General features: G+C 37.8%; 1 protein-coding gene across 3 annotated transcripts in view; it reads right to left on the minus strand.

Annotated features, from left to right (window-relative positions):
* Positions 1-18,257, minus strand: part of HGF (hepatocyte growth factor) — a 116,160-nt gene extending 97,903 nt beyond the window's left edge. Inside the window, exons 1-3 of one of the 3 annotated variants that reach the window (XM_082399369.1) lie at positions 15,825-18,257; positions 15,430-15,556; positions 7,531-7,696 (exon numbers count right to left, since the gene is read on the minus strand). In XM_082399369.1, coding sequence (XP_082255495.1) covers positions 7,531-7,696; positions 15,430-15,517 — 254 coding nt within the window. In that variant the 5' untranslated portion in view covers positions 15,518-15,556; positions 15,825-18,257. Of the gene's footprint in view, positions 1-7,530; positions 7,697-15,429; positions 15,726-15,824 lie in introns of those variants that run through there. The other 2 variants (XM_082399370.1, XM_082399371.1) reach the window with 2 other exon arrangements.
* Between the last annotated feature and the right edge of the window lie 1,455 nt (positions 18,258-19,712).

The raw sequence follows: 19,712 nt of genomic DNA on the forward strand, positions 1-19,712 counted from the left end.
TGTGATTTTCTAAGAATTTGTCCATTTCTTCCAGGTTGTCCATTGTATTGGCATACACTTGCTTGTAGTAATCCCTCATGATCCTTGTATTTCTGCAGTGTCAGTTGTTACTTCTCCTTTTTCATTTCTAATTCTGTTGGTTTGAGTCATTTCCCTTTTTTTCTTGATGAGTCTGGCTAATGGTTTCTCAATCTTGTTTATCTTCTCAGAGAACCATCTTTTAGTTTTACTGATCTTTGCAATCGTTTCCTTCATTTATTTTTCATTTATTTCTGAAGTGATCTTTATGATTTCTTTCCTTCTGCTAACTTTGGGGTTTTTTTTTTGTTCTTCTTTCTCTAATTGCTTTAGGTGTAAGGGCAGGTTGTTTATTTGAGATTTTTCTTGGTCCTTGAGGTAGGATTGTATTGCTATAAACTTCCCTCTTAGAACTGCTTTTGCTGCATCCCATAGGTTTTGGGTCATAGTGTTTTCATTGTCATTTGTTTCTAGGTATTTTTTGATTTCCTCTTTGATTTCTTCAGTGATCTCTTGGTTATTTAGTAGTGTATTGTTTAGCCTACATGTGATTGTATTTTTTACAGTTTTTTTTCCTGTAATTGATATCTAGTCTCATAGCAGTATGGTCGGAAAAGATACTGGATACGATTTCAATCTTCTTAAATTTACCAAGGCTTGATTTGTGATCTGAGATGTGATCTATCCTGGAGAATGTTCCATGAGCACTTGAGAAGAAAGTGTATTCTGTTGTTTTTGGCTGGAATGCCCTATAAATATCAATTAAGTTCATCATGTTTAATGTGTCATTTAAAGCTTGTGTTTTCTTATTTATTTTCATTATGGATGATGATCTGTCCATTGGTGAAAGTGGGGTGTTAAAGTCCCCTACTATGATAGTGTTACTGTCGATTTCCCCTTTTATGGCTGTTAGCATTTGCCTTATGTATTCACGTGCTCCTATGTTGGGTGCATAAATGTTTACAATTGTTATATCTTCCTCTTGGAGTGATCCCTTGATCATCATGTAGTGTCCTTCTTTGTCTCTTGTAATAGTCTTTATTTTAAAGTCTATTTTGTCTGATATGAGAATTGCTACTCCAGCTTTCTTTTGATTTCCATTTGCATCTTTTTCCATCCGCTCACTTTCAGTCTGTATGTGTCTCTATGTCTGAAGTGGGTCTCTTGTAGACAGCATATATACGGGTCTTGTTTTTGTATCCATTTGGCCAGTCTATGTCTTTTGGTTGGGGCATTTAATCCATTTATATTTAAGGTAATTATTGATATGTATGTTCCTATTACAGTTTTCTTCATTGTTTTGGGTTTGTTATTGTAGGTCTTCTCCTTCTCTTGTGCTTCCTGCCTAGAGAAGTTCCTTTAGCTTGTGTTGTAAAGCCAGTTTGGTGGTGCTGAATTCTCTTAGCTTTTGCTTGTCTGTAAAGGTTTTAATTTCTCCATCATATATGAATGAGATCCTTGCTGGGTAGAGTAATCTTGGTTGTAGGTTTTTCCCTTTCATCACTTTAAATATGTCCTGCCACTCCCTTCTTGCTTGAAGAGTTTCTGCTGAAAGATCAGCTGTTAACCTTATGGGGATGCCCTTGTATGTATTTGTTGCTTTTCCCTTGCTGCTTTTAATATTTTTTCTTTGAATTTAATTTTTGATAGTTTGATTAATATGTGTCTTGGCATGTTTCTCCTTGGGTTTATCCTGTATGGGACTCTCTGCCCTTCCTGGACTTGATTGACTATTTCCTTTCCCATATTCGGGAAGTTTTCAACTATAATCTCTTCAAATATTTTCTCAGACCCTTTCTTTTTTCTCTTCTTTTTCTGGGACCCCTATAATTCGAATGTTGGTGTATTTAATGTTGTCCCAGAGGTCTCTGAGACTGTCCTCAATTCTTTTCATTCTTCTCTCTTTATTCTGCTCTGCGGTAGTTATTTCCACTATTTCATCTTTCAGGTCACTTATCTGTTCTGCCTCAGTTATTCTGCTGTTGATTCCTTCTAGAGAATTTTTAATTTCATTTATTGTGCTGTTCATCATTGTTTGTTTACTCTTTAGTTCTTCTAGGTCCTTGTTAATTGTTTTTTGTATCTTCTAAATTCTATTTCCAAGATTTTGGATCATCTTTACTATCATTACTCTGAATTCTTTTTCAGGTAGACTGCCTATTTCCTCTTCATTTGTTTGGTCTGGTGGGTTTTTACCTTGCTCCTTCATCTGCTATGTTTTTCTCTGTCTTTTCATTTTGCTTAACTTACTGTGTTTGGGGTTTCCTTTTCACAGGCTTCAGTTTCGTAGTTCCCATTGTTTTTGGTATCTGCCCCCAGTGGGTAAGTTTGGTTCAGTGGGTTGTGTAGGCTTACTGGTGGAGGGGACTGGTGCCTGTGTTCTGATGGATGAGGCCGGATCTTGTCTTTCTGGTGGGCAGGACCACGTCCGGTCGTGTGTTTTGGGGTGTTTGTGAATTTATTATGATTTTAGGCAGTCTCTCTGATAATGGTTGGGGTGGTGTTCCTGTCTTGCTAGTTGTTTGGCATGGGGTGTCCAGCACTGTAGCTTGCTGGTCGTTGAGTGGAGCTGGATCTTAACATTGAGACAGAGATGTCTGGGAGAGCTCTCACCGAATGATATTACGAGTAGCCGGGAGGTCACTGATGGACCAATATCCTGAACTTGGCTCTCCCACCTCAAAGGCTCAGCCCTGACACCCGGCTGGAGCACCAAGACCCTGTCAGCCACATGGCTCAGAAGAAAAGGGAGAAAAAAAAGAAGAAAGAAAGAAAAAAATAAACAAAATAAATGAAGTTATTAAAATAAAAAATTAAAAATATTATTAAAATAAAAAAGTAATTAAAAAAAAAAAAAGAGAGCAACCAAACCAATAAACAAATCCACCAGTGATAACAAGCACTAAAAACTATACTAAAACAAATGGACATACAGAACCCTAGGACAAATGGTAAAAGCAAACCTATACAGACAAAATCACACAAAGAAGCATACACATAAACACTCACAAAAAGAGAAAAAGGAAAATATATGTGTATATATATAAAGGAAGAGAGCAAACAAATCAATAAACAAATCTACCAATGATAATAAGCTCTAAATCCTAAACTAAGATAAATATAAAACTAGAAACAAATTAGTTGCAGAAGGCAAACCCCAAGTCTACAGTTGCTCCCGAAGTCCACCGCCTCAGTTTTGGGGTGATTCATTGTCTATTCAGGTATTCCACAGATGCAGGGTACATCAGGTTGATTGTGGAGATTTAATCCTCTGCTCCTGAGGCTGCACAGAGAAATTTCCCTTTCTCTTCTTTGTTCGCACAGCTCCTGGGGTTCAGCTTTGGATTTGGCCCTGCCGCTGCATGTAGGACGCCCTCTGGCGTCTGTTCTTCACCCAGAGAGGAGGGGGTTAAAGGAGCAGCTGATTAGGGGCTTCTGGCTCACCCAGGCTAGGGGGAGGGAGGGGTATGGAATTAAGGGCAAGTCTGTGGTGGCAGAGGCCAGTGTGAAGTTGCAACAGCCTGAAGCGCACCATGTGTTCTCCCAGGGGGAGTTGTCCCTGGATCACAGGACCCTGGCAGTGGCGGGCTGCACAGGTTCCCAGGAGGGGAGGTGTGGATAGTGACCTGTGCTTGCACACAGGCTTCTTGGTGGCTGCAGCAGCAGCCTTAGCGTTTCATGCCCATCTCTGGTGTCCACGCTGATAGCCACGGCTCGCGCCCATCTCTGGAGCTCATTTAGGCGGTGCTCTGAATCCCTTCTCCTCGTGCACCCTGAAACAATGGTCTCTTGCCTCTTAGGCAAGTCCAGACCTTTCCCCGGACTCCCTCCCGGCTAGCTGTGGCGCACTAGCCCCCTTCAGGCTGTGTTCTTGCAGCCAACCCCAGTCCTCTCCCTGTGATCTGACCTCCGAAGCCCAAGCCTCAGCTCCCAGCCCCCACCCATCCTGGCGGGTTAGCAGACAAGCCTCTCGGGCTGGTGAGTGCTGGTCGGCTCTGATCCTCTGCACGGGAATCTCTCTTCTTTGCCCTCCGCACCCCTGTTGCTGCGCTCTCCTCTGTGGCTCCGAAACTCCCTCCCCACCCCCCATCTCCGCCAGTGGAGGGGCTTCCTAGTGTGTGGGAACTTTTCCTACTTCACAGCTCCCTCCACAAGGTGCAGGTCCTGTCCCTATTCTTTTGTCTCCGGTTTTCCTTTTTTCTTTTGCCCTACCCAGGTACGTGGGGAGTTTCCTGCCTTTTGGGAAGTCTGAGGTATTCTGCCAGCATTCAGTAAGTGTTCTGTAGGAGTTGTGCCACATGTAGATGTATTTTTGATGTATTTTTGGGGAGGAAGGTGATCTCCACGTCTTACTCCTCCGCCATCTTGAAGGTCCTCCTCCAGATCATATATTTTTGAAAGCACATAATTTTCTTATAATTTTATGTAGTTCAAATTAGTCATTTATTTCTTAACATTGTAAAAACTTTTAAGTAATTTTAAGTAAGGGGAAATAACTTTTATAAAACAAATATTAAAAAGGTGTTATAAAATTAAAATATTTTAACTATTATTTTATATTTTTACATAGTGCATTTTATTCTATATCTAAGTAACTTCAAAAATTATATATGTATAAACTTTGTGCTTTGATTTACATGTAGAGATTTTGAAATGTCCACCTACAAGAACATTTTACAGCTGAAATAGTATTAAAGAACAAACATAAAAGTCTATTTTTGCAACTGTGGCAGAATAACTTGATAAGAGAAAAACTGGCTAATAATATATTTGAATTTTGATCTGGTAGATAGTAAAATTATGCAATACATGTAAAATTTCCTATTTCCCTATTGTAGGGTGTTGGGGGGAGAGAGTTAAATAACCTTGAAAGCACGGTAATTAGATAAAGAATACATATGAAGATAACAACTAAACGAACACCTAAAAAGAAATTTTAAAATTACAGACTCAAATACCTGCCACTTAACATTAAAATAAAAGTGTACCACACATATATAAACTACTACTTTTTTTTCAGTAATATGGCTTTGACATGAGATTGCCTTGCAAGTGACTCATGAGTCCCATCAGGAACATGTGAGATTTGCTTCTGTGAATACAAAGGTGATTCCATCTGGAAAGTGGGTGACAGGGTTTCCAGTTTGCTGATTTCATTCACCCTTTTCTCTCATTCCATTACAATTCCATATACTCTCAGAAAACTGTATTTGCTTGTATCATTTTACACCTCCATATGGCCTGGATCCAAGCTGACAAATTCCATGAGTTGCATATTTTCTTTTAAGTTTGACTTTAGGAGTCTTTCTCTTAGCCTTATTTTAACTATCATCTTCCTTACAATAATTTATTTTATTGAGTTGTTTATGGCAGAAGGGCAATTCCAGTACCAGTTACTCAGTCATGGTTAGAAATTTTCATCTCTTGAGTCAGTTCATGTGCAGTAATTTTTTGAAACGCTTAGAATCAGGCATTCTGGTCCTCTTTCTCATCCAGCAAAACACAACTTCAGTCCCTATAAAGTCAATATTGTTGATACCTTCTCAAGAGGAAAGAAAAGTTGAGACCTCTACCTCATGCCCACTGAATCACAGATGCTTTCACACAGCATTGTTGGTATTTTCCAAACATCTTAGTGTGTTTGCCATTGTTTTTCAATGATTCTAGTTCATGTAACAAGTCCTCAAAAAGACCTTTAATTCATTAAGAACCTACTTTCAGAGTATCACAAGTATGTCCATTCGATTCTGAATAAGGAATGTATTTAGTGATTCCAAATAAGTATGTATATATATTTAGGATACACAAGTGTGAAGGACGACACCATTTCTGAGCAGAGAACTTTAGCTGTACATTGGTATCACTACATGTGGTTTTCTGCACAGGTTGCCATAAATTTGGAGACTAAATAAAACTCAACCAGAATATGGTTGAAAAGCATGAAACCTCATATACATGGGATATATAAAGTTTTATTAATCTGGTCACATGTGTTCTCCAATGCAGCAAAATCATTTTAGTTTCTCCTAAATAAAACAAAGGGAAAGCTGTTTTGTTTTGTTTGTTTTTCTAGGCATAAGGCTGACTAATGTGAAAATCGAGGCTTAGCAATACTTTCCTTACTTGTGGATCCAGGAGAGTGTATTTTCAGATTCAAAGTTAAAAATCAACAATGAGATGTGGTTCTCCCATTCCCTTTGCCCTGCCCTTCTAACCCTGAAAGGGGAAAATACAATAAATCCAACCTCCTCAATTGCCAGAAGAACATCTCCATAAATCTACACAGCTGAGATGTTGATTGAGAGTAGTTTTCTCTAATTTATTTTTTTAAATCTCAAGGCTTTTCTAGGAAAGTCAGGGAAAGAAGGAATTATCATAGGAATTACTTGCAAAGTTAATTCCCCACTCCCAGTGCCAGGAAATATCTCCCTGAAAGTGGCAGTTTGGCTGTAAAAATACTTCCAGAGGAGATCTAAATGAATAGAAAAGAGATAGTCTCTCCTCCTGCTAAATCTATTGAAGACCTCCTCTAACCATGTCCTTTCTCCTCAGACCCATAACACTTACTTCTCTGAGAAAGGCAAGACGAATTTAGGACCTCTTGCCATGACATTACTAAAATCTGTGTTCACATTATGTGTTAACTACCCAAATGTAATAGAGTAGAATTCAAAAGTGACAGGATGCCATGTGCACTCCTGTTAAAGTGGGATGAAATAGGGAATAAAAAGGTGGAAAGTAAGTGTGGGGAGGGAATATTTATGAAGAACTAGGAAATGCATTTTCTTCTGGCAATTTGGAAAACTATTCAGATGAAATTGTCACCTTCATGGCCCCAAACTCCAAGTTTTATCCTCTGGCATACTGGCAAAGTTGTAAGGAATTTTTCCCTGGGAGGTCACAGAGAAACTTTCAAAAGATAAGAAAACTCTCCATTTGAGTTCCCTCCTGCCTCTTTGAATTGCCCCATCACTTTTCACCTAAAACTTCATCATCACTACCCGCTAACTTCTTTTAAACAGCCTCTGCTGCTGACACCAATCCCTCTAGTTTTTTTATCTAATTATCTCAATGTTTTTTATTTACATCCCTAAAGACAATGATACAAGTTGCAGTAAGTTTTGGTTGTTGGGCAACTTCTATTCTGAAAATTCCTCCACTCCTCTTGTAAGGAAAAAAAAAAAGTTTACTCTGAATAGAATATTGTAAAATATTAGAGAGATAAAAATTAATCTAATTGAATTTTAGTTCCTAAAGTTCAATTGTTCATAAGATGAGAAAATATAAATTCCATAACTAAAGCCCATGTGGATTCTAAAAGATCTCAGTTTATGTGTTCTCCCTTACTCATATTTCCATCAAATGAGAGCTAAGTCTTCTGTTGCAATGAGTTAAAACTAAAATCAAGCTTACAATTTTAAGAGTACATTGCATTGAATACAAAAAAGATGATGATAATGAGTCCATGCCATATTTGGAAAATTATTCTAAGAACGAAATGAAGCAACTTACTTGCAAGTGAATGGAAGTCCTTTATTCCTAATACATCTATTGGCACATTGGTCTGCAGTGTTCATTTTTTTTGTTTTTATCTTCAGTAATGGGTCTTCTTTAATTAGAGTAGTCTTTGCTGACTTTTTGAATTCATGAAGTGTGTTTCTTCTTTTCTTCTGTCCTTCTATTAATAATAATAATTTTTTAAAAACATACGGGAAAAGCTTTTAAGGCTCATATAGAAAAAAATATCCCTAAGAATCATCTACGAGGTAATGATTTTATCTGACAACATACCAGACCTCCAGGGGTTGGGGGGTGGAGTGATGTGGGTAATGATACTCTCAGATACTTAAGAGCAAGAGAGGAATAGTTAATCAGTGAAGAAAAAATAACTTCACATATAGAGTCATTCATCTACATTCTTTCAAATGAAGGATGCTTTTAAAAATTAGGACAGAGTTCACTCTTAAGGAATAAATAACATGGTATTCTCCAAACAGTATGAAAGGAAGTGCCAGGACATATCATATCATGCTCTATAATTAAATCTGTCATTTCCTTCTACAGTTGGTCCTTATGTAAGTTATAGTACTAATTAGATAAGCCACTTCAATGACAGGTGAGAAACTTCTCACTAAAAATGGTGCACTGGGTAAATTCTTCTGACTTGGTCTTTAAAGTATTTCATACTATTCATATTTTAGCCCTTTCATTTCCTACATAAGTGTTTTCTGTGCTTTTGGGCACTATTTCTCAGTATCACTGAAGTGTTTGTTTTGAAATCAAGCCAAATGTTGTAAATCAAATGTATGTAAAACTTCATCCTTTAATGTAGCAATATCATTTTTCTTCATCAACGTATTCTACCAGGCCCCTGGATAGCATGAAGCCTCCTATTAAAAAGCTGAAGAGCAAAGCTAAAACATGCCAAGAGGCTTAATCTTATGGATAACTTTAGAATAGGAAGAACTTGCTTCTTCATTCTTAATTTGCCCAGAGTTACCTGGTTTCTAATGATAATCACCTCTTCACAATGAGGATCAAATTGTCTAAGAGATTGCAGCTGTTGTAGAACAAGGATGGACATAATGGTGCCCCTCCCCTGCCTGTCAAATTATTTGAATACCCTCATAACAAAGGCAGTAATAATACGTACATTTTTAAGATACGGAAACCAAGACACATGGGAAAATTGACGACTTAGAAGATCTGATTGAAAATCCAGCTGCCTGGCTTCAGAGCCCCCACTCTTAAACACGTATGATGCCATCTCTCTCTAAGACTTGCTAAGAAAGCATGTGGAAATAACGGCTTGTAAACAGTTTCTGAAGATTTGGTTAAAGCTATCGGTAGAGAAGTAACTTGGATGGCAGAACAGGAAATCACTTCTTGGCTTTAAACGTGGTGAAATGTGCCAAGAAAAGAGGGTGAAAATTTTTCTGCAGAAAATTTGGAAATATGGCTTAACAGAGTGAGGTACCAAGAATGGCATCATACTCTTAAGTCTGCCAGCAACCACTGGCTCCAGTTGTTTTATTAAACATGCAGATGCTACCCATTAATATCTATCCTAACCTGGAGTCCACAGTAAATAACAGAAAACATGAATTCCTCTAAATTTCTGGTTCTCTATAAAACTCCAGAACACAATCCCCAAAAAACTGGTACTAATTTCTGTAATTGCTTTCATTTTCTTTTCTTTTCTTCAACTTTTCTTTGCCCTATAAGATGGAATGGCTATGGTAGAACAGATATAATTTAAAAGACATTTTAACATAGAAATTCAGTCAACCAAATAATCCATCAACATGTTATTTATTGAGTGTGGACCAAATGCCTTGCATAACGTTGGCAGACTGATGATAATTCTGGCATTCTTATTGACTTGCCAAGTGACTTTGTTTAATTACCTTAAATGCTAATATCCCATTATTCAATTTACAAAATGAAAGTTATATTATATTTGAACTAAAAGGAGCTATTTAAGCTATAATCATTTGGAAATCAATTTGGGTTAAAAATGTTATGAATATGCAAAGTTTTAGTTTTGTTTTTGAAATTTCATCCTTTAATTTCTGGCATAAGAGAAGAAACTGTTATTCTCCCAAGCAAATAAGTGGTATTATTCTTTTCAAATTTTGGTTTCTGCCACAGGACCATGTTAATGGGAGATAAGTTTCTCCACTAAGAGTTTCTGCTTCTTTTGACATTAGTGCACAATTTCTTAGGTGCTGTGAAATGTTTCACAGCATAAAAATCATCTGAACTCCTGTATAAATTGGAATGCTTCTCAGAAACAAATAGTGCTTAATGGACGCAGAAAATCTATTCAAAAAACTATCTGCCAAAGTGGAAAAATTGTGGTATATATATATATATATATATATATATATATATATATATATATATATATATATGTATATATATACATATATATATACACATATATATAAAATAAATTCAATCAACTAAAAGTATAGAATTAAAATTGGCCTAATGTATTATGTATTTATTACCTATGTTTAAGTGTGAGAGAAGAACATAAAACTAAATTTTAAAAGTCTAAGACAAACATTGAGTTCAGACATGTATTTTACTAATTACCAAATAAAATAGAATACCTGGTCAATGCTCTGGTTTCTTTTCTCAGAACCATACAACATGAAGGAAGGCACTGAGGATGACTAGAGAAAAGTGGTTTCTGTGGGATCGTTGATTATATTTAATTCTGCAGATCCTCAGCTGTCCTATGGAAATGTGTTAATGCCTGGCTGTACCTCATAAAAATAGTCTACTCTTGCTTGCTGATAAACTTTCGATCACTACCTTTCATCTAAAGATCAAAAGGTATCCTGAAAAGCAAATAAATCTATGATTTCCCTTTACTAGATAATAAATAGGAGAGAAAAGCTTGTCTGGGGCTACAAAGCTAATCAGGGGCAATCAGAACCAGATACTAAGATTCCCTTCTCACTCTTTATTTCTCATGACTTAGAAGCTTTCCCTTATAATTCAGTCATATCTACTAGGTCAGTAACTAATTATTCAAAAATGCGAAGTTCAAGCTAGTTGTACGTCATGTAATCCACACATCAATAAAATTAATTCCTTCTTCAATAAAAGAAAAATTCAAAACAGAAGTCATTCAAAAACAGCATCTGAAAATAAAATTCCTTTGCTGAAAATACTTTTAACTTTCTCTTCCATATGTATTAACAACTGATGCTTGTTTTAACAACAGTTAAAAGACAAGCTTAATTTGGGAAGAAACTCAAAAATATCTTTGGATCATATTTTTCCCTACTATTTTTTGTGCATGACTGCTAGTTGAAGTTTATAAACAAAACATTGAAATGAAATCAAAGGGTAAGTGATCACTGCAACTTTGTCATGCTTTCTTATATTTTAAATTGCAACTCCTTTTCCCTCTTCCCTCAGTATGGGAAAACATTCTGTAGCTATATTTCCTGAAGAAACCAAAGTCCCTATTTTAAAACTGAAATCATTAGGCTCTTAGTGAAAAGCTACAAACAGAAAGTAGGGTCAAATGTATCAAGGTGCTTGAAGAAAGACACATTTCTCCCTCTGGTCCCTGGGCCTCACACTCTTTTCTCTCAGTACCTCATATATTTTCTTCTCTGTATGGACTAACCATTGACTTCAAAGAAAAATCATGCAAAGGAAAGGATTTGCAGGGTGTGGAAAGAAGCAGGAATCTGGCTCCACATATTCTGAGAAATCTACCCACATGATTAGTGATTAACAGCTTGAAGTGGCAAGATGTTAAGATGAAAGTACACAAATAATTAATGGAAGGGAATGGTGGTGACTGGAGATTTACTTCCCAAAGGCAAAAATCATAAATACAAGTCCAAATCTTCATTTCTATTATCTAGGACTTGGGTTTCACAAGTGGACAATTTTCATCCCTTCTTTAGAGAAGGGAACAATATCATAAATAACGATGTCAAGAAGGGATCAAGTCAGATTTAAATCAAATGTTGGTATTTGAGAAGCAGCATAAGTATCTCTTCCAAAAAGATTTACAAATGAAATGATGTTCAATGTGAGAATAGGGACCTCCCTAGATATTTCCCTCCTGCTACTTCCATGCCACTTCCTCATTCATCCTCCTCCTGGTCTCTTCCTTCACTGTCTGTTTCTGCCTGCAGCTCTCCTCCACACACCAACTAAAACAACACTAAACAGCACACCAACTACAACACACTTCAGTCAGGTATCTTGTCAACTCAAAAACTTCCAGCTGTGACCCATAATGTTTAAAATAGTGTAATTTAGCATGATATTCAAGCATACATGCTAGTCTATCTTACTTTTCCAAACCCAGGCCATACTCCTCCTCCTCAGGTACTCAGTACACCAGCCCTACATGATTGCCTGTCCTTATACTTTCTCACTTCAGTACCTTCAGCCACTTTGTGTTCCCCTGACTTAAGTACTGACCATACTACTACCTGTATTTTCACACTCAACTTGAGTATTGCATACTCCCTAAACCTGGTTTGATCCTCTAAGCTAGAAATGAACTCTCAACCATAACATAATAATACTTCTAACACAGAATTGTTCCTATACGACTTAGCAAAATGGATTTTTTAAAGCGAGTTTCAGTTGATTTCACTGCTGCTGTATTCAATATAAATAAAAGGGAAAATGCACATTGCATATTTCATTCACATAGATTTGGGTAGGAATCTCAGCTCTATCCATTATGTAAGATAATAAGAAAAAAATAATTAAGTTCTTTAACTTCAGTTTCCTCATGTAAGATGAGTCAATTCAATAATGCCAATCTTATTAGAACTAACTAAGTTTTGTTTTAGAACATGGTCCATAACAGTCGCTCAACAAATGTGGCTTTCATCATCAAAAAATCTACAAACAATAAATGCTGGAGAGGGTGTAGAGAAAAGGGAACCCTCTTGCACTGTTGGTGGGAATGTAAACTGATACAGCCACTATGGAGAACACTATGGAGGTTCCTCAAAAAACTAAAACTAGAACTACCGTATGACCCAGCAATCTCACTACTGGGCATATACCCTAATGAAAACCATAATTCAAAAAGAGTCATGTACCACAATGTTCATTGCAGCACTATTTACCATAGCCAGGACATGGAAGCAACCTAAGTGTCCATTGACAGATGAATGGATAAAGAAGACGTGGCACATATATACAATGGAATATTACTCCGCCATAAAAAGAAATGAAATTGAGTTATTTGTAGTGAGGTAGATGGACCTAGAGTCTGCCGTACAGAGTGAAGTAAGTCAGAAAGAGAAAAACAAATACCGTATGCTAACACATATATATGGAATCTAAAAAAAAAAAAATGGTCCTGAAGAACCTAGGGGCAGGACAGGAATAAAGACGCAGACGTAGAGAATGGACTTGAGGACACGGGAAGGGGGAAGGGTAAGCTGGGATAAAGTGAGAGAGTGGCATGGACATATATACACTACCAAATATAAAATAGGTAGCTAGTGGGAAGCAGCCGCATAGCACAGGGAGATCAGCTCGGTGCTTTGTGACCACCTAGAAGGGTGGGATAGGGAGGGTGGGAGGGAGACGCAAGAGGGAGGAGATATGGAGATACATGTATATGTATAGCCGATTCACTTTGTTATAAAGCGGAAACTAACACACCATTGTAAAGCATTTATATGCCAATAAAATATTTTTAAAAAAATGAAGGTATTGGAGTGGAGAGTCAGTAAAAAAAAACAAAACAAAACAAAAAAACAAATGTAGGTTTCTTTCTCACTTGTTCATCTGTACATCTCCCACAGGCTCCTTGATAGTAGGTGCTCATTTAATGTTGTGTTGTTGTTGTTAGAGGGGATTGGATATTTGTATCCAGTGTAGGTGGGAGTAGATAGAGGATAATCCTATGTAAACCAATTCCTATAAAGATGGCTTGGGTCTATTATATTGAACATTTCTTTAAGTTTTCTGCAACTTTTCTAAAAATATCTCTATAATATATTCTGCTCATAACTGGTTGTCACCTCATTATGGTATCCACTTCTTTTTAAATATTGTCTTATTTCACAATAGGTAAAACAGCAGACTCATAAGCTAAATCAAAAAGTATAACCGAAGCAAGTAACAACAAAATTCTAAATGTTCAATGTTAGATGATATAAAAAAGAACAGACTTTCTTTATATGTTCTAAGAGGGCTATCCATGTTTTCCACTTTGAAGAATGTTATTTTTTTAAAAACTATCAAAATAAAGTTGCCACCCAGACAAAGGCAGACCCTCTTTTGTTAACAATTTTAGCATTATCCACTTTAGGAATTATTCTGTTACTTGTAATTCCCAACTAGCCTCTCCTTGCCTGCAGCATACTCTTGGGCTGCATTCCCCCTATCCTCAGGAAACGCAGTCATTTCAACATTAGCCAAAATGAAATATAATTACAAATGTAAATCTCCTGCCAAAACTTCGCAATGCATGCCAAAAACAAATAGACATTGTCTATGGTTGATCTACTGTTTGGGTTTTCCACACTGTGTTCCCCATGCATAAGCACAGATGATTCCAGGTAACCATATTCTACTTCAGCCCATCAATAGTTTGATCTTTGAAAATGAAAGTCCTCAAAATATTAGCTGTCATTTCAATTTACAGTCAAAATCCCACAAACCAGCAATGTCATTATAAGAATCAATTTTAACATGACCCATCTCAAAGGTGATAACCTGCTAGATTGAACTTTTTTTTTTCACCTCTTCAGAAATCTAACATAAATGTTCTCGAACTGACACTTCCCACACAGTGTTGTTTTCCAAAATGGACACATCACAAAATTGAAGAAAGCCAGGTGGGACTGATTTTTCTCGTCATTTTGCAAATTCTTGGTGCTTTCAACCTTTGTATTACATTGGAAACTAGATTGGAGGTCTGATAAATGTCATATTTAACTTATCTCAAAAGATATAACTGAGATATATCTCAGTTCTCTGTCTTATATTATTAAAAAAACTATGTCTACTGTCTGGGCATTTATTCCATTCTTTTATTCCCCTGTGCCCACCTATGATGCTCACTACCTTCTCCCGTTGGCATCCCAGCCACGACAATAATACAACCAAATACAGATGTTTCCTCTTGCCCTGATAACAACAGAAAACTTCCCAAAGCAGCAAATGAAACCTCTAAACTTCCAGGCAATATGAACTCCCAAGCAACTCCTTCCCAACCTGTAAATTCTGGGGAGAAAATGGGAGACTGAAGGGAGCAGTTCTACAGCTATAATCAGAGTCACACAATTTTTGCCTCCTTGGCCCTGCAGTTTCAAAAGGGCAGGCATCCTTACCCAGAAAGAATGAGACCTTAGGAGAGAGGCTTTCTCTTTCATTTTTATAACATGCATGTACTCAGAGTTTAATCTGCCTTCTCCAGATGAAAACCTGTATTAAGTCATAATTTGGCCCTGAATGTTGACTGAGTGATGTGGGGTAGTGGATTGTCATGGAAAATTGTCCTCTGGAAAAAAAAAAAAAAAAAGCATGTCCCTGCTGTACTGACCATCACTTTCCCCCCCTCTCTTCAGCTTTAGATTTATCCAAACCAGCAAAGTTCAGCCAATGTTAGCATCTCGTTCCCATCCCACCATCCCTGACTATCAGGCTAAGTGAGAGGGGGCTGGATCAATGGGGAGGGGGATGGAAACTACAGAGGGGATGCTAAGTATCTTTTTAAATGCTTTTCAAACAGAAAGAGAATGTCAAAAGAAAGCTAAATGAGAGATTTTAAAAACCCATACCACATACAGAGTTAAGGAAGGATGCTGGGAACAGGGTAAAGAGAGCGTTAGGAAAAGGAAATGTTAGCAAGAGAGAATTAAAGAATAATAATAATAAGGAAGAAAAGAGAAAACTAACCTGCATAGGGGATGGCAGTGGGAAGCAGGAGGAGGTGGAGGAGGACGTGCTGCAGCAGTACGGCTGGCAGAAGTTTGGTCACCCACATGGTGCTGCTGGAGGTGCTGGCGGATCCCACTGGCGATGCCTGGGTGAAAGAATCCTGTTCCGACTCAGTGCCTAGAAGAGCCCGGCGGCTCTGAGCTGCTTTTTATTGCGATGAGCTAAGTTTGTTGTGTGATTAACTGGAAAGATCTAGGTCTGAACTCCCTCTTACGGTAAGAAACTGTTTAACAACAGCCCTTCACTCTCTTCCACCCCCCTCCTTTCCTCACCACCCCCCACCCCCCAGCAGCACCAAACAGATCCCAGCTCCCCACGACCCCACCCCCACTCTGCTGAGGAAAGAAACTTACAAAGAAAAGGTCACCTGGCCTGAGGCCAGCTTCAATTTGGAAGTTGGAGCTCCAGCTCCCAGTGGCTCCTATCCGAGCAGGGAAGGGAGGAGCAAGGCTCAGCCCAATAGCTAAATCAAGGCACAGGCAGAGGACCAATTCGCTCCATTTAAGCAGGAAAATACACGTGTTTACATCTCTATTTGGGAAAAGAGGAAGGGGAAGCAGCACAAGAAGAAAGCACAGCACTGCCTTTCTGTCAAATGTGCGTCAGCTGCTAATCTGTCTAGTTCCACTACTAGAGCAATCCAGGGATTCCAAACACGGACGCAGGCTCCCCAGGTGGTCAGAGCCCGGGAAGGAGGGGGTAGGCAGGCCGGCAGGCAGAGCGCAGACAGGTCCAGGCCAGGTAGCGAGAGGTCCGGTGAGAAAAGGGTATGTTATCGTGGGGTAAAAATAAGTAAACAAGCAAAACAAAAGCACCCACGGTGTCAGGCAGGAAAATTGCCCCTGCCCAATGGGCTCAAAGCAGGTAGGTTTTTTCAGAAGCTGAGCTAAGCTACCCCAGTCACCACAAAGGTACCAAAAGCACACAGAAGAAATTTGTCTGGTTTGGGGTCTGTGATAAAATCTGGTCATGTACTCTTCGTAAAATGTCTAAGACATTGGGATTACCCACTGCCTCTCCCTGACAGATAAATGTGGCACGGATTACATGTCCTTGTGCACACACACACACACACTCACTCACACATGTGGGTAACTTCTAAGACTAACTTTCACTGGAAATCTCTCAAGGGGGTTGAATTCATAAATAATTCATACCCCTCTCTTCTCTAGCTCCATCCCACCTGCATGCGCTCAGCAGCCTCCGAAAATCTAAGTGGAGAGAAGGCGAGTTTGCATCGGGGTGGCGGCGGAGATAAGGGACAGACACTTGTTATCTAGAGATTTGTCTTTGCACCTTGAGGTGATGCTTTGATTACTTTAGGTAAGAGCTTGCTTGATTTTTAATGGATTTGGGGGTATAGTTGCCCCTGTGTATCTCTGAAATGGGTACAAGTAGGAACAGTGTCTCTGTCCACAGAAGAAAAGAAAGTGGGCATAATGTGGAATGTCTCTGGAGCAGTGTGCAGCTGTACAGAGATGGTAGTGGGCGAAATTAAAACCATCCACAGAACAGCCTTCCCTGCACAGTTCTCATTCCTCATCCTCCAGTTCGGTCCACCCCCACCTCCAGAAAGAACCTAAGGTTGGGGGAGGGCTAGAGAAGCTAGTGATTAAGAACTAGTTTTGAGGAATCCACTTCATCTTACCTTTTCCTATTGTTAATCCTTCTCTTTGATCATTTTCTCCTTATAGAAACAAAACCAAGCAAACTTAAAAATCATTTGTCAGCCTATTTTACTTTCCTTTTCGCTTTCTATTACAATTCTCAATTTCAGTATATTGCTTGACCATGATTCTGAATTGCCCCATGGTATCTCCTGTGCTTTACTAGGGATTCAGACGCCTTTTAAAGAAGTTAGATTTTTTCTGTAAGTAAATTCTTATAGGTAAAGAATGAAGACCAGTCTTTCTATTTGTTTTCTCTTTCTCAGAGAAAACAGAATCAGGGCCATAAACATAATTGCAATTATCATTATAGCTTGGGGCAAAATCTATCCTGGATAAGAGATTCAGGGCACTGAAAAGAAATTGAATAAACTTATTTAACAGGTCACACATTTTCACAATTTTTTATTGGCACATTAAATATAATAAGTGCTTAACCTTATTTAGAGTTATTTATATTTCTATTTTGACAGGTTATTTGGTTTATCTATATTGAAATGACAGCTAATATGCATTGAGTTTTTAGCGTATGCTAAGCATTGTACCAAGTACTCTTAAAAAGATTCTTATTTAATCCTTACAATAAACCTACATTAAAAAGAATTATTATAATTCCCATTTTATAGTTGAGGAAACTAAGTAAATTATTTTTATTCTTAAATAACTTGTTCAAGATCCCAAAGGAATAAAGATTTAGGTGGGAGAGTTGAACCTTGTTGGTCACAACCCATAGGATGGGGTTAACTTCTGTAAACCTCATAAGAACCACATGTGTTTTGTACAAGATTATAATCACTAAAGTTAGCCTAAGACCAAACATAGGAGATGCTTAATAATAATTTACAAAACAAACCAAAATATAAACAATTTAAAATTTCCCAAAACTATGATAAAATACACAAATAAAATAATAAATTGTGCTGTTATTTTACTTTGTCTTGATAATACATTCCCTTTTTCTTTCTAAATTATAATAATGATGTTTTCCCCGTGCTCTGCTCTTAACCTTTATACTCCTTAGGTGTTAAACTGTGTAAATCCCCAAAACTGTTTCTGAAAATTTTTTGATGAAACAGAAAATATAAGGAGAATACTTTAAATGCTACAATTTGTGTAATTATTTAATACAGGATGGAAGGTCTCTAGTATTCCATGTAAACTGGATTGATTGAATGGAAAAATGTACGCCACTGGAGTTTTTTTAAAGCCTGCACTTGGTTCCCCCCCAAAAAGAAAAAAAAGGTCCTTGTCGTCAAAAACCTCCTGTTTCTCAAGCACCAGTGATGTTTGCATCTATTTACATCAGAGTGAAACTGATAGGACTTTGTGCTCTGCAGACCACTAATGAGTTCTGCACTCTTGGACTAGTCATTTCATTTATTAAGTGATTGGCACATACGTGGTAGCATTCTGTTTGCTACTACTACTCCTGTAGACTCAGTTTAGTCATACGCCTGGTTTCAAATCCCAGTTACTAATTGAGAAAGTTAATTAATCTCCCTAAAACTCAGTTTCCCTACCACTAAAGTGGGACACTCTGTACCAGGTATTGATACTTGGCTCAACATTTCAAATGTGTTATCTCACTTACCCACCCACCCCTGAACAGAAGCTATATAAGTATAAGAGGTAAGTATTATTATTGTCTCTGATTTACAGATTAAAAAAAACTGAGATTTACAGATGATAAGGAACTCGCTTTAGGTTAAACTGCCAATAGCATGCGATTCTAAGCCACAGCTATCCAGGTATCCAGTCACTGCTATCAAATACTATGCCACACTGACAGATCCAGATTGAAAGATTTCCAATCTTCTTCCTAGCTTTCAAATTTCATTATTCTACTTATATGAATTCTTTAGTGGTCACTATACTTTTATGCAATTCTTGCCTTCAACATAAGAAAAACAGTACCTGTGTCATCTTTGAGATGGCTAATCTTTCCCATGCAACCATGTCCTCTCATTCTTTCCCTACTTATTTGTTCCACCCTCTAAATGGTAATTTTTCATCTGTAGGCCTCACCACTAAACAATCGTGTTGATTACCTTTAATGTAGGAAATATTGCAAAATTCATTATGATTTGTACTGATTTCCTTTAGATAATACAGCTCATTTCAGAGCATGTATATAAAGTGTTGGTCGACACATTCATTAATTTGCCTTGACTTATATCCAAGGTGCTACCATCTGAATGTTTGTGTCCCCCCCAAAATTCAAATATTGAAATCTTAACCCTCAAAGATGATAGTACTAGGAAGTAGAGTCTTTGGGAGGTGCTTTGGGAAAGGGATTAGTGCCTTTATAAAAGAGACTCCAGAGAGATTCCTTGCCTCTTCCACCATGTGAGGACACAGCAAGAAGGCACCATCTATGAACAAGAAAGTAGGCCTTCACTAGACACCAAATCTGCTGGTGCCCTGATCTTGAAATTCCAGCCTCCAGAACTGTGGGAAATAAATTTCTGCTCTTTATCACCCACCCAGTCTGTGGTATTTTGTTGTAGCCGCTCAAAAAGACTAAGACACAGGTACCTTTAACAGTAGCTCCTAGTGAAGGAGTATATGTTCTAA

This window comes from Balaenoptera borealis (genome assembly GCF_965194805.1).
Source record: "Balaenoptera borealis genome assembly, chromosome: 7".
NCBI lineage: Eukaryota > Metazoa > Chordata > Mammalia > Artiodactyla > Balaenopteridae > Balaenoptera > Balaenoptera borealis.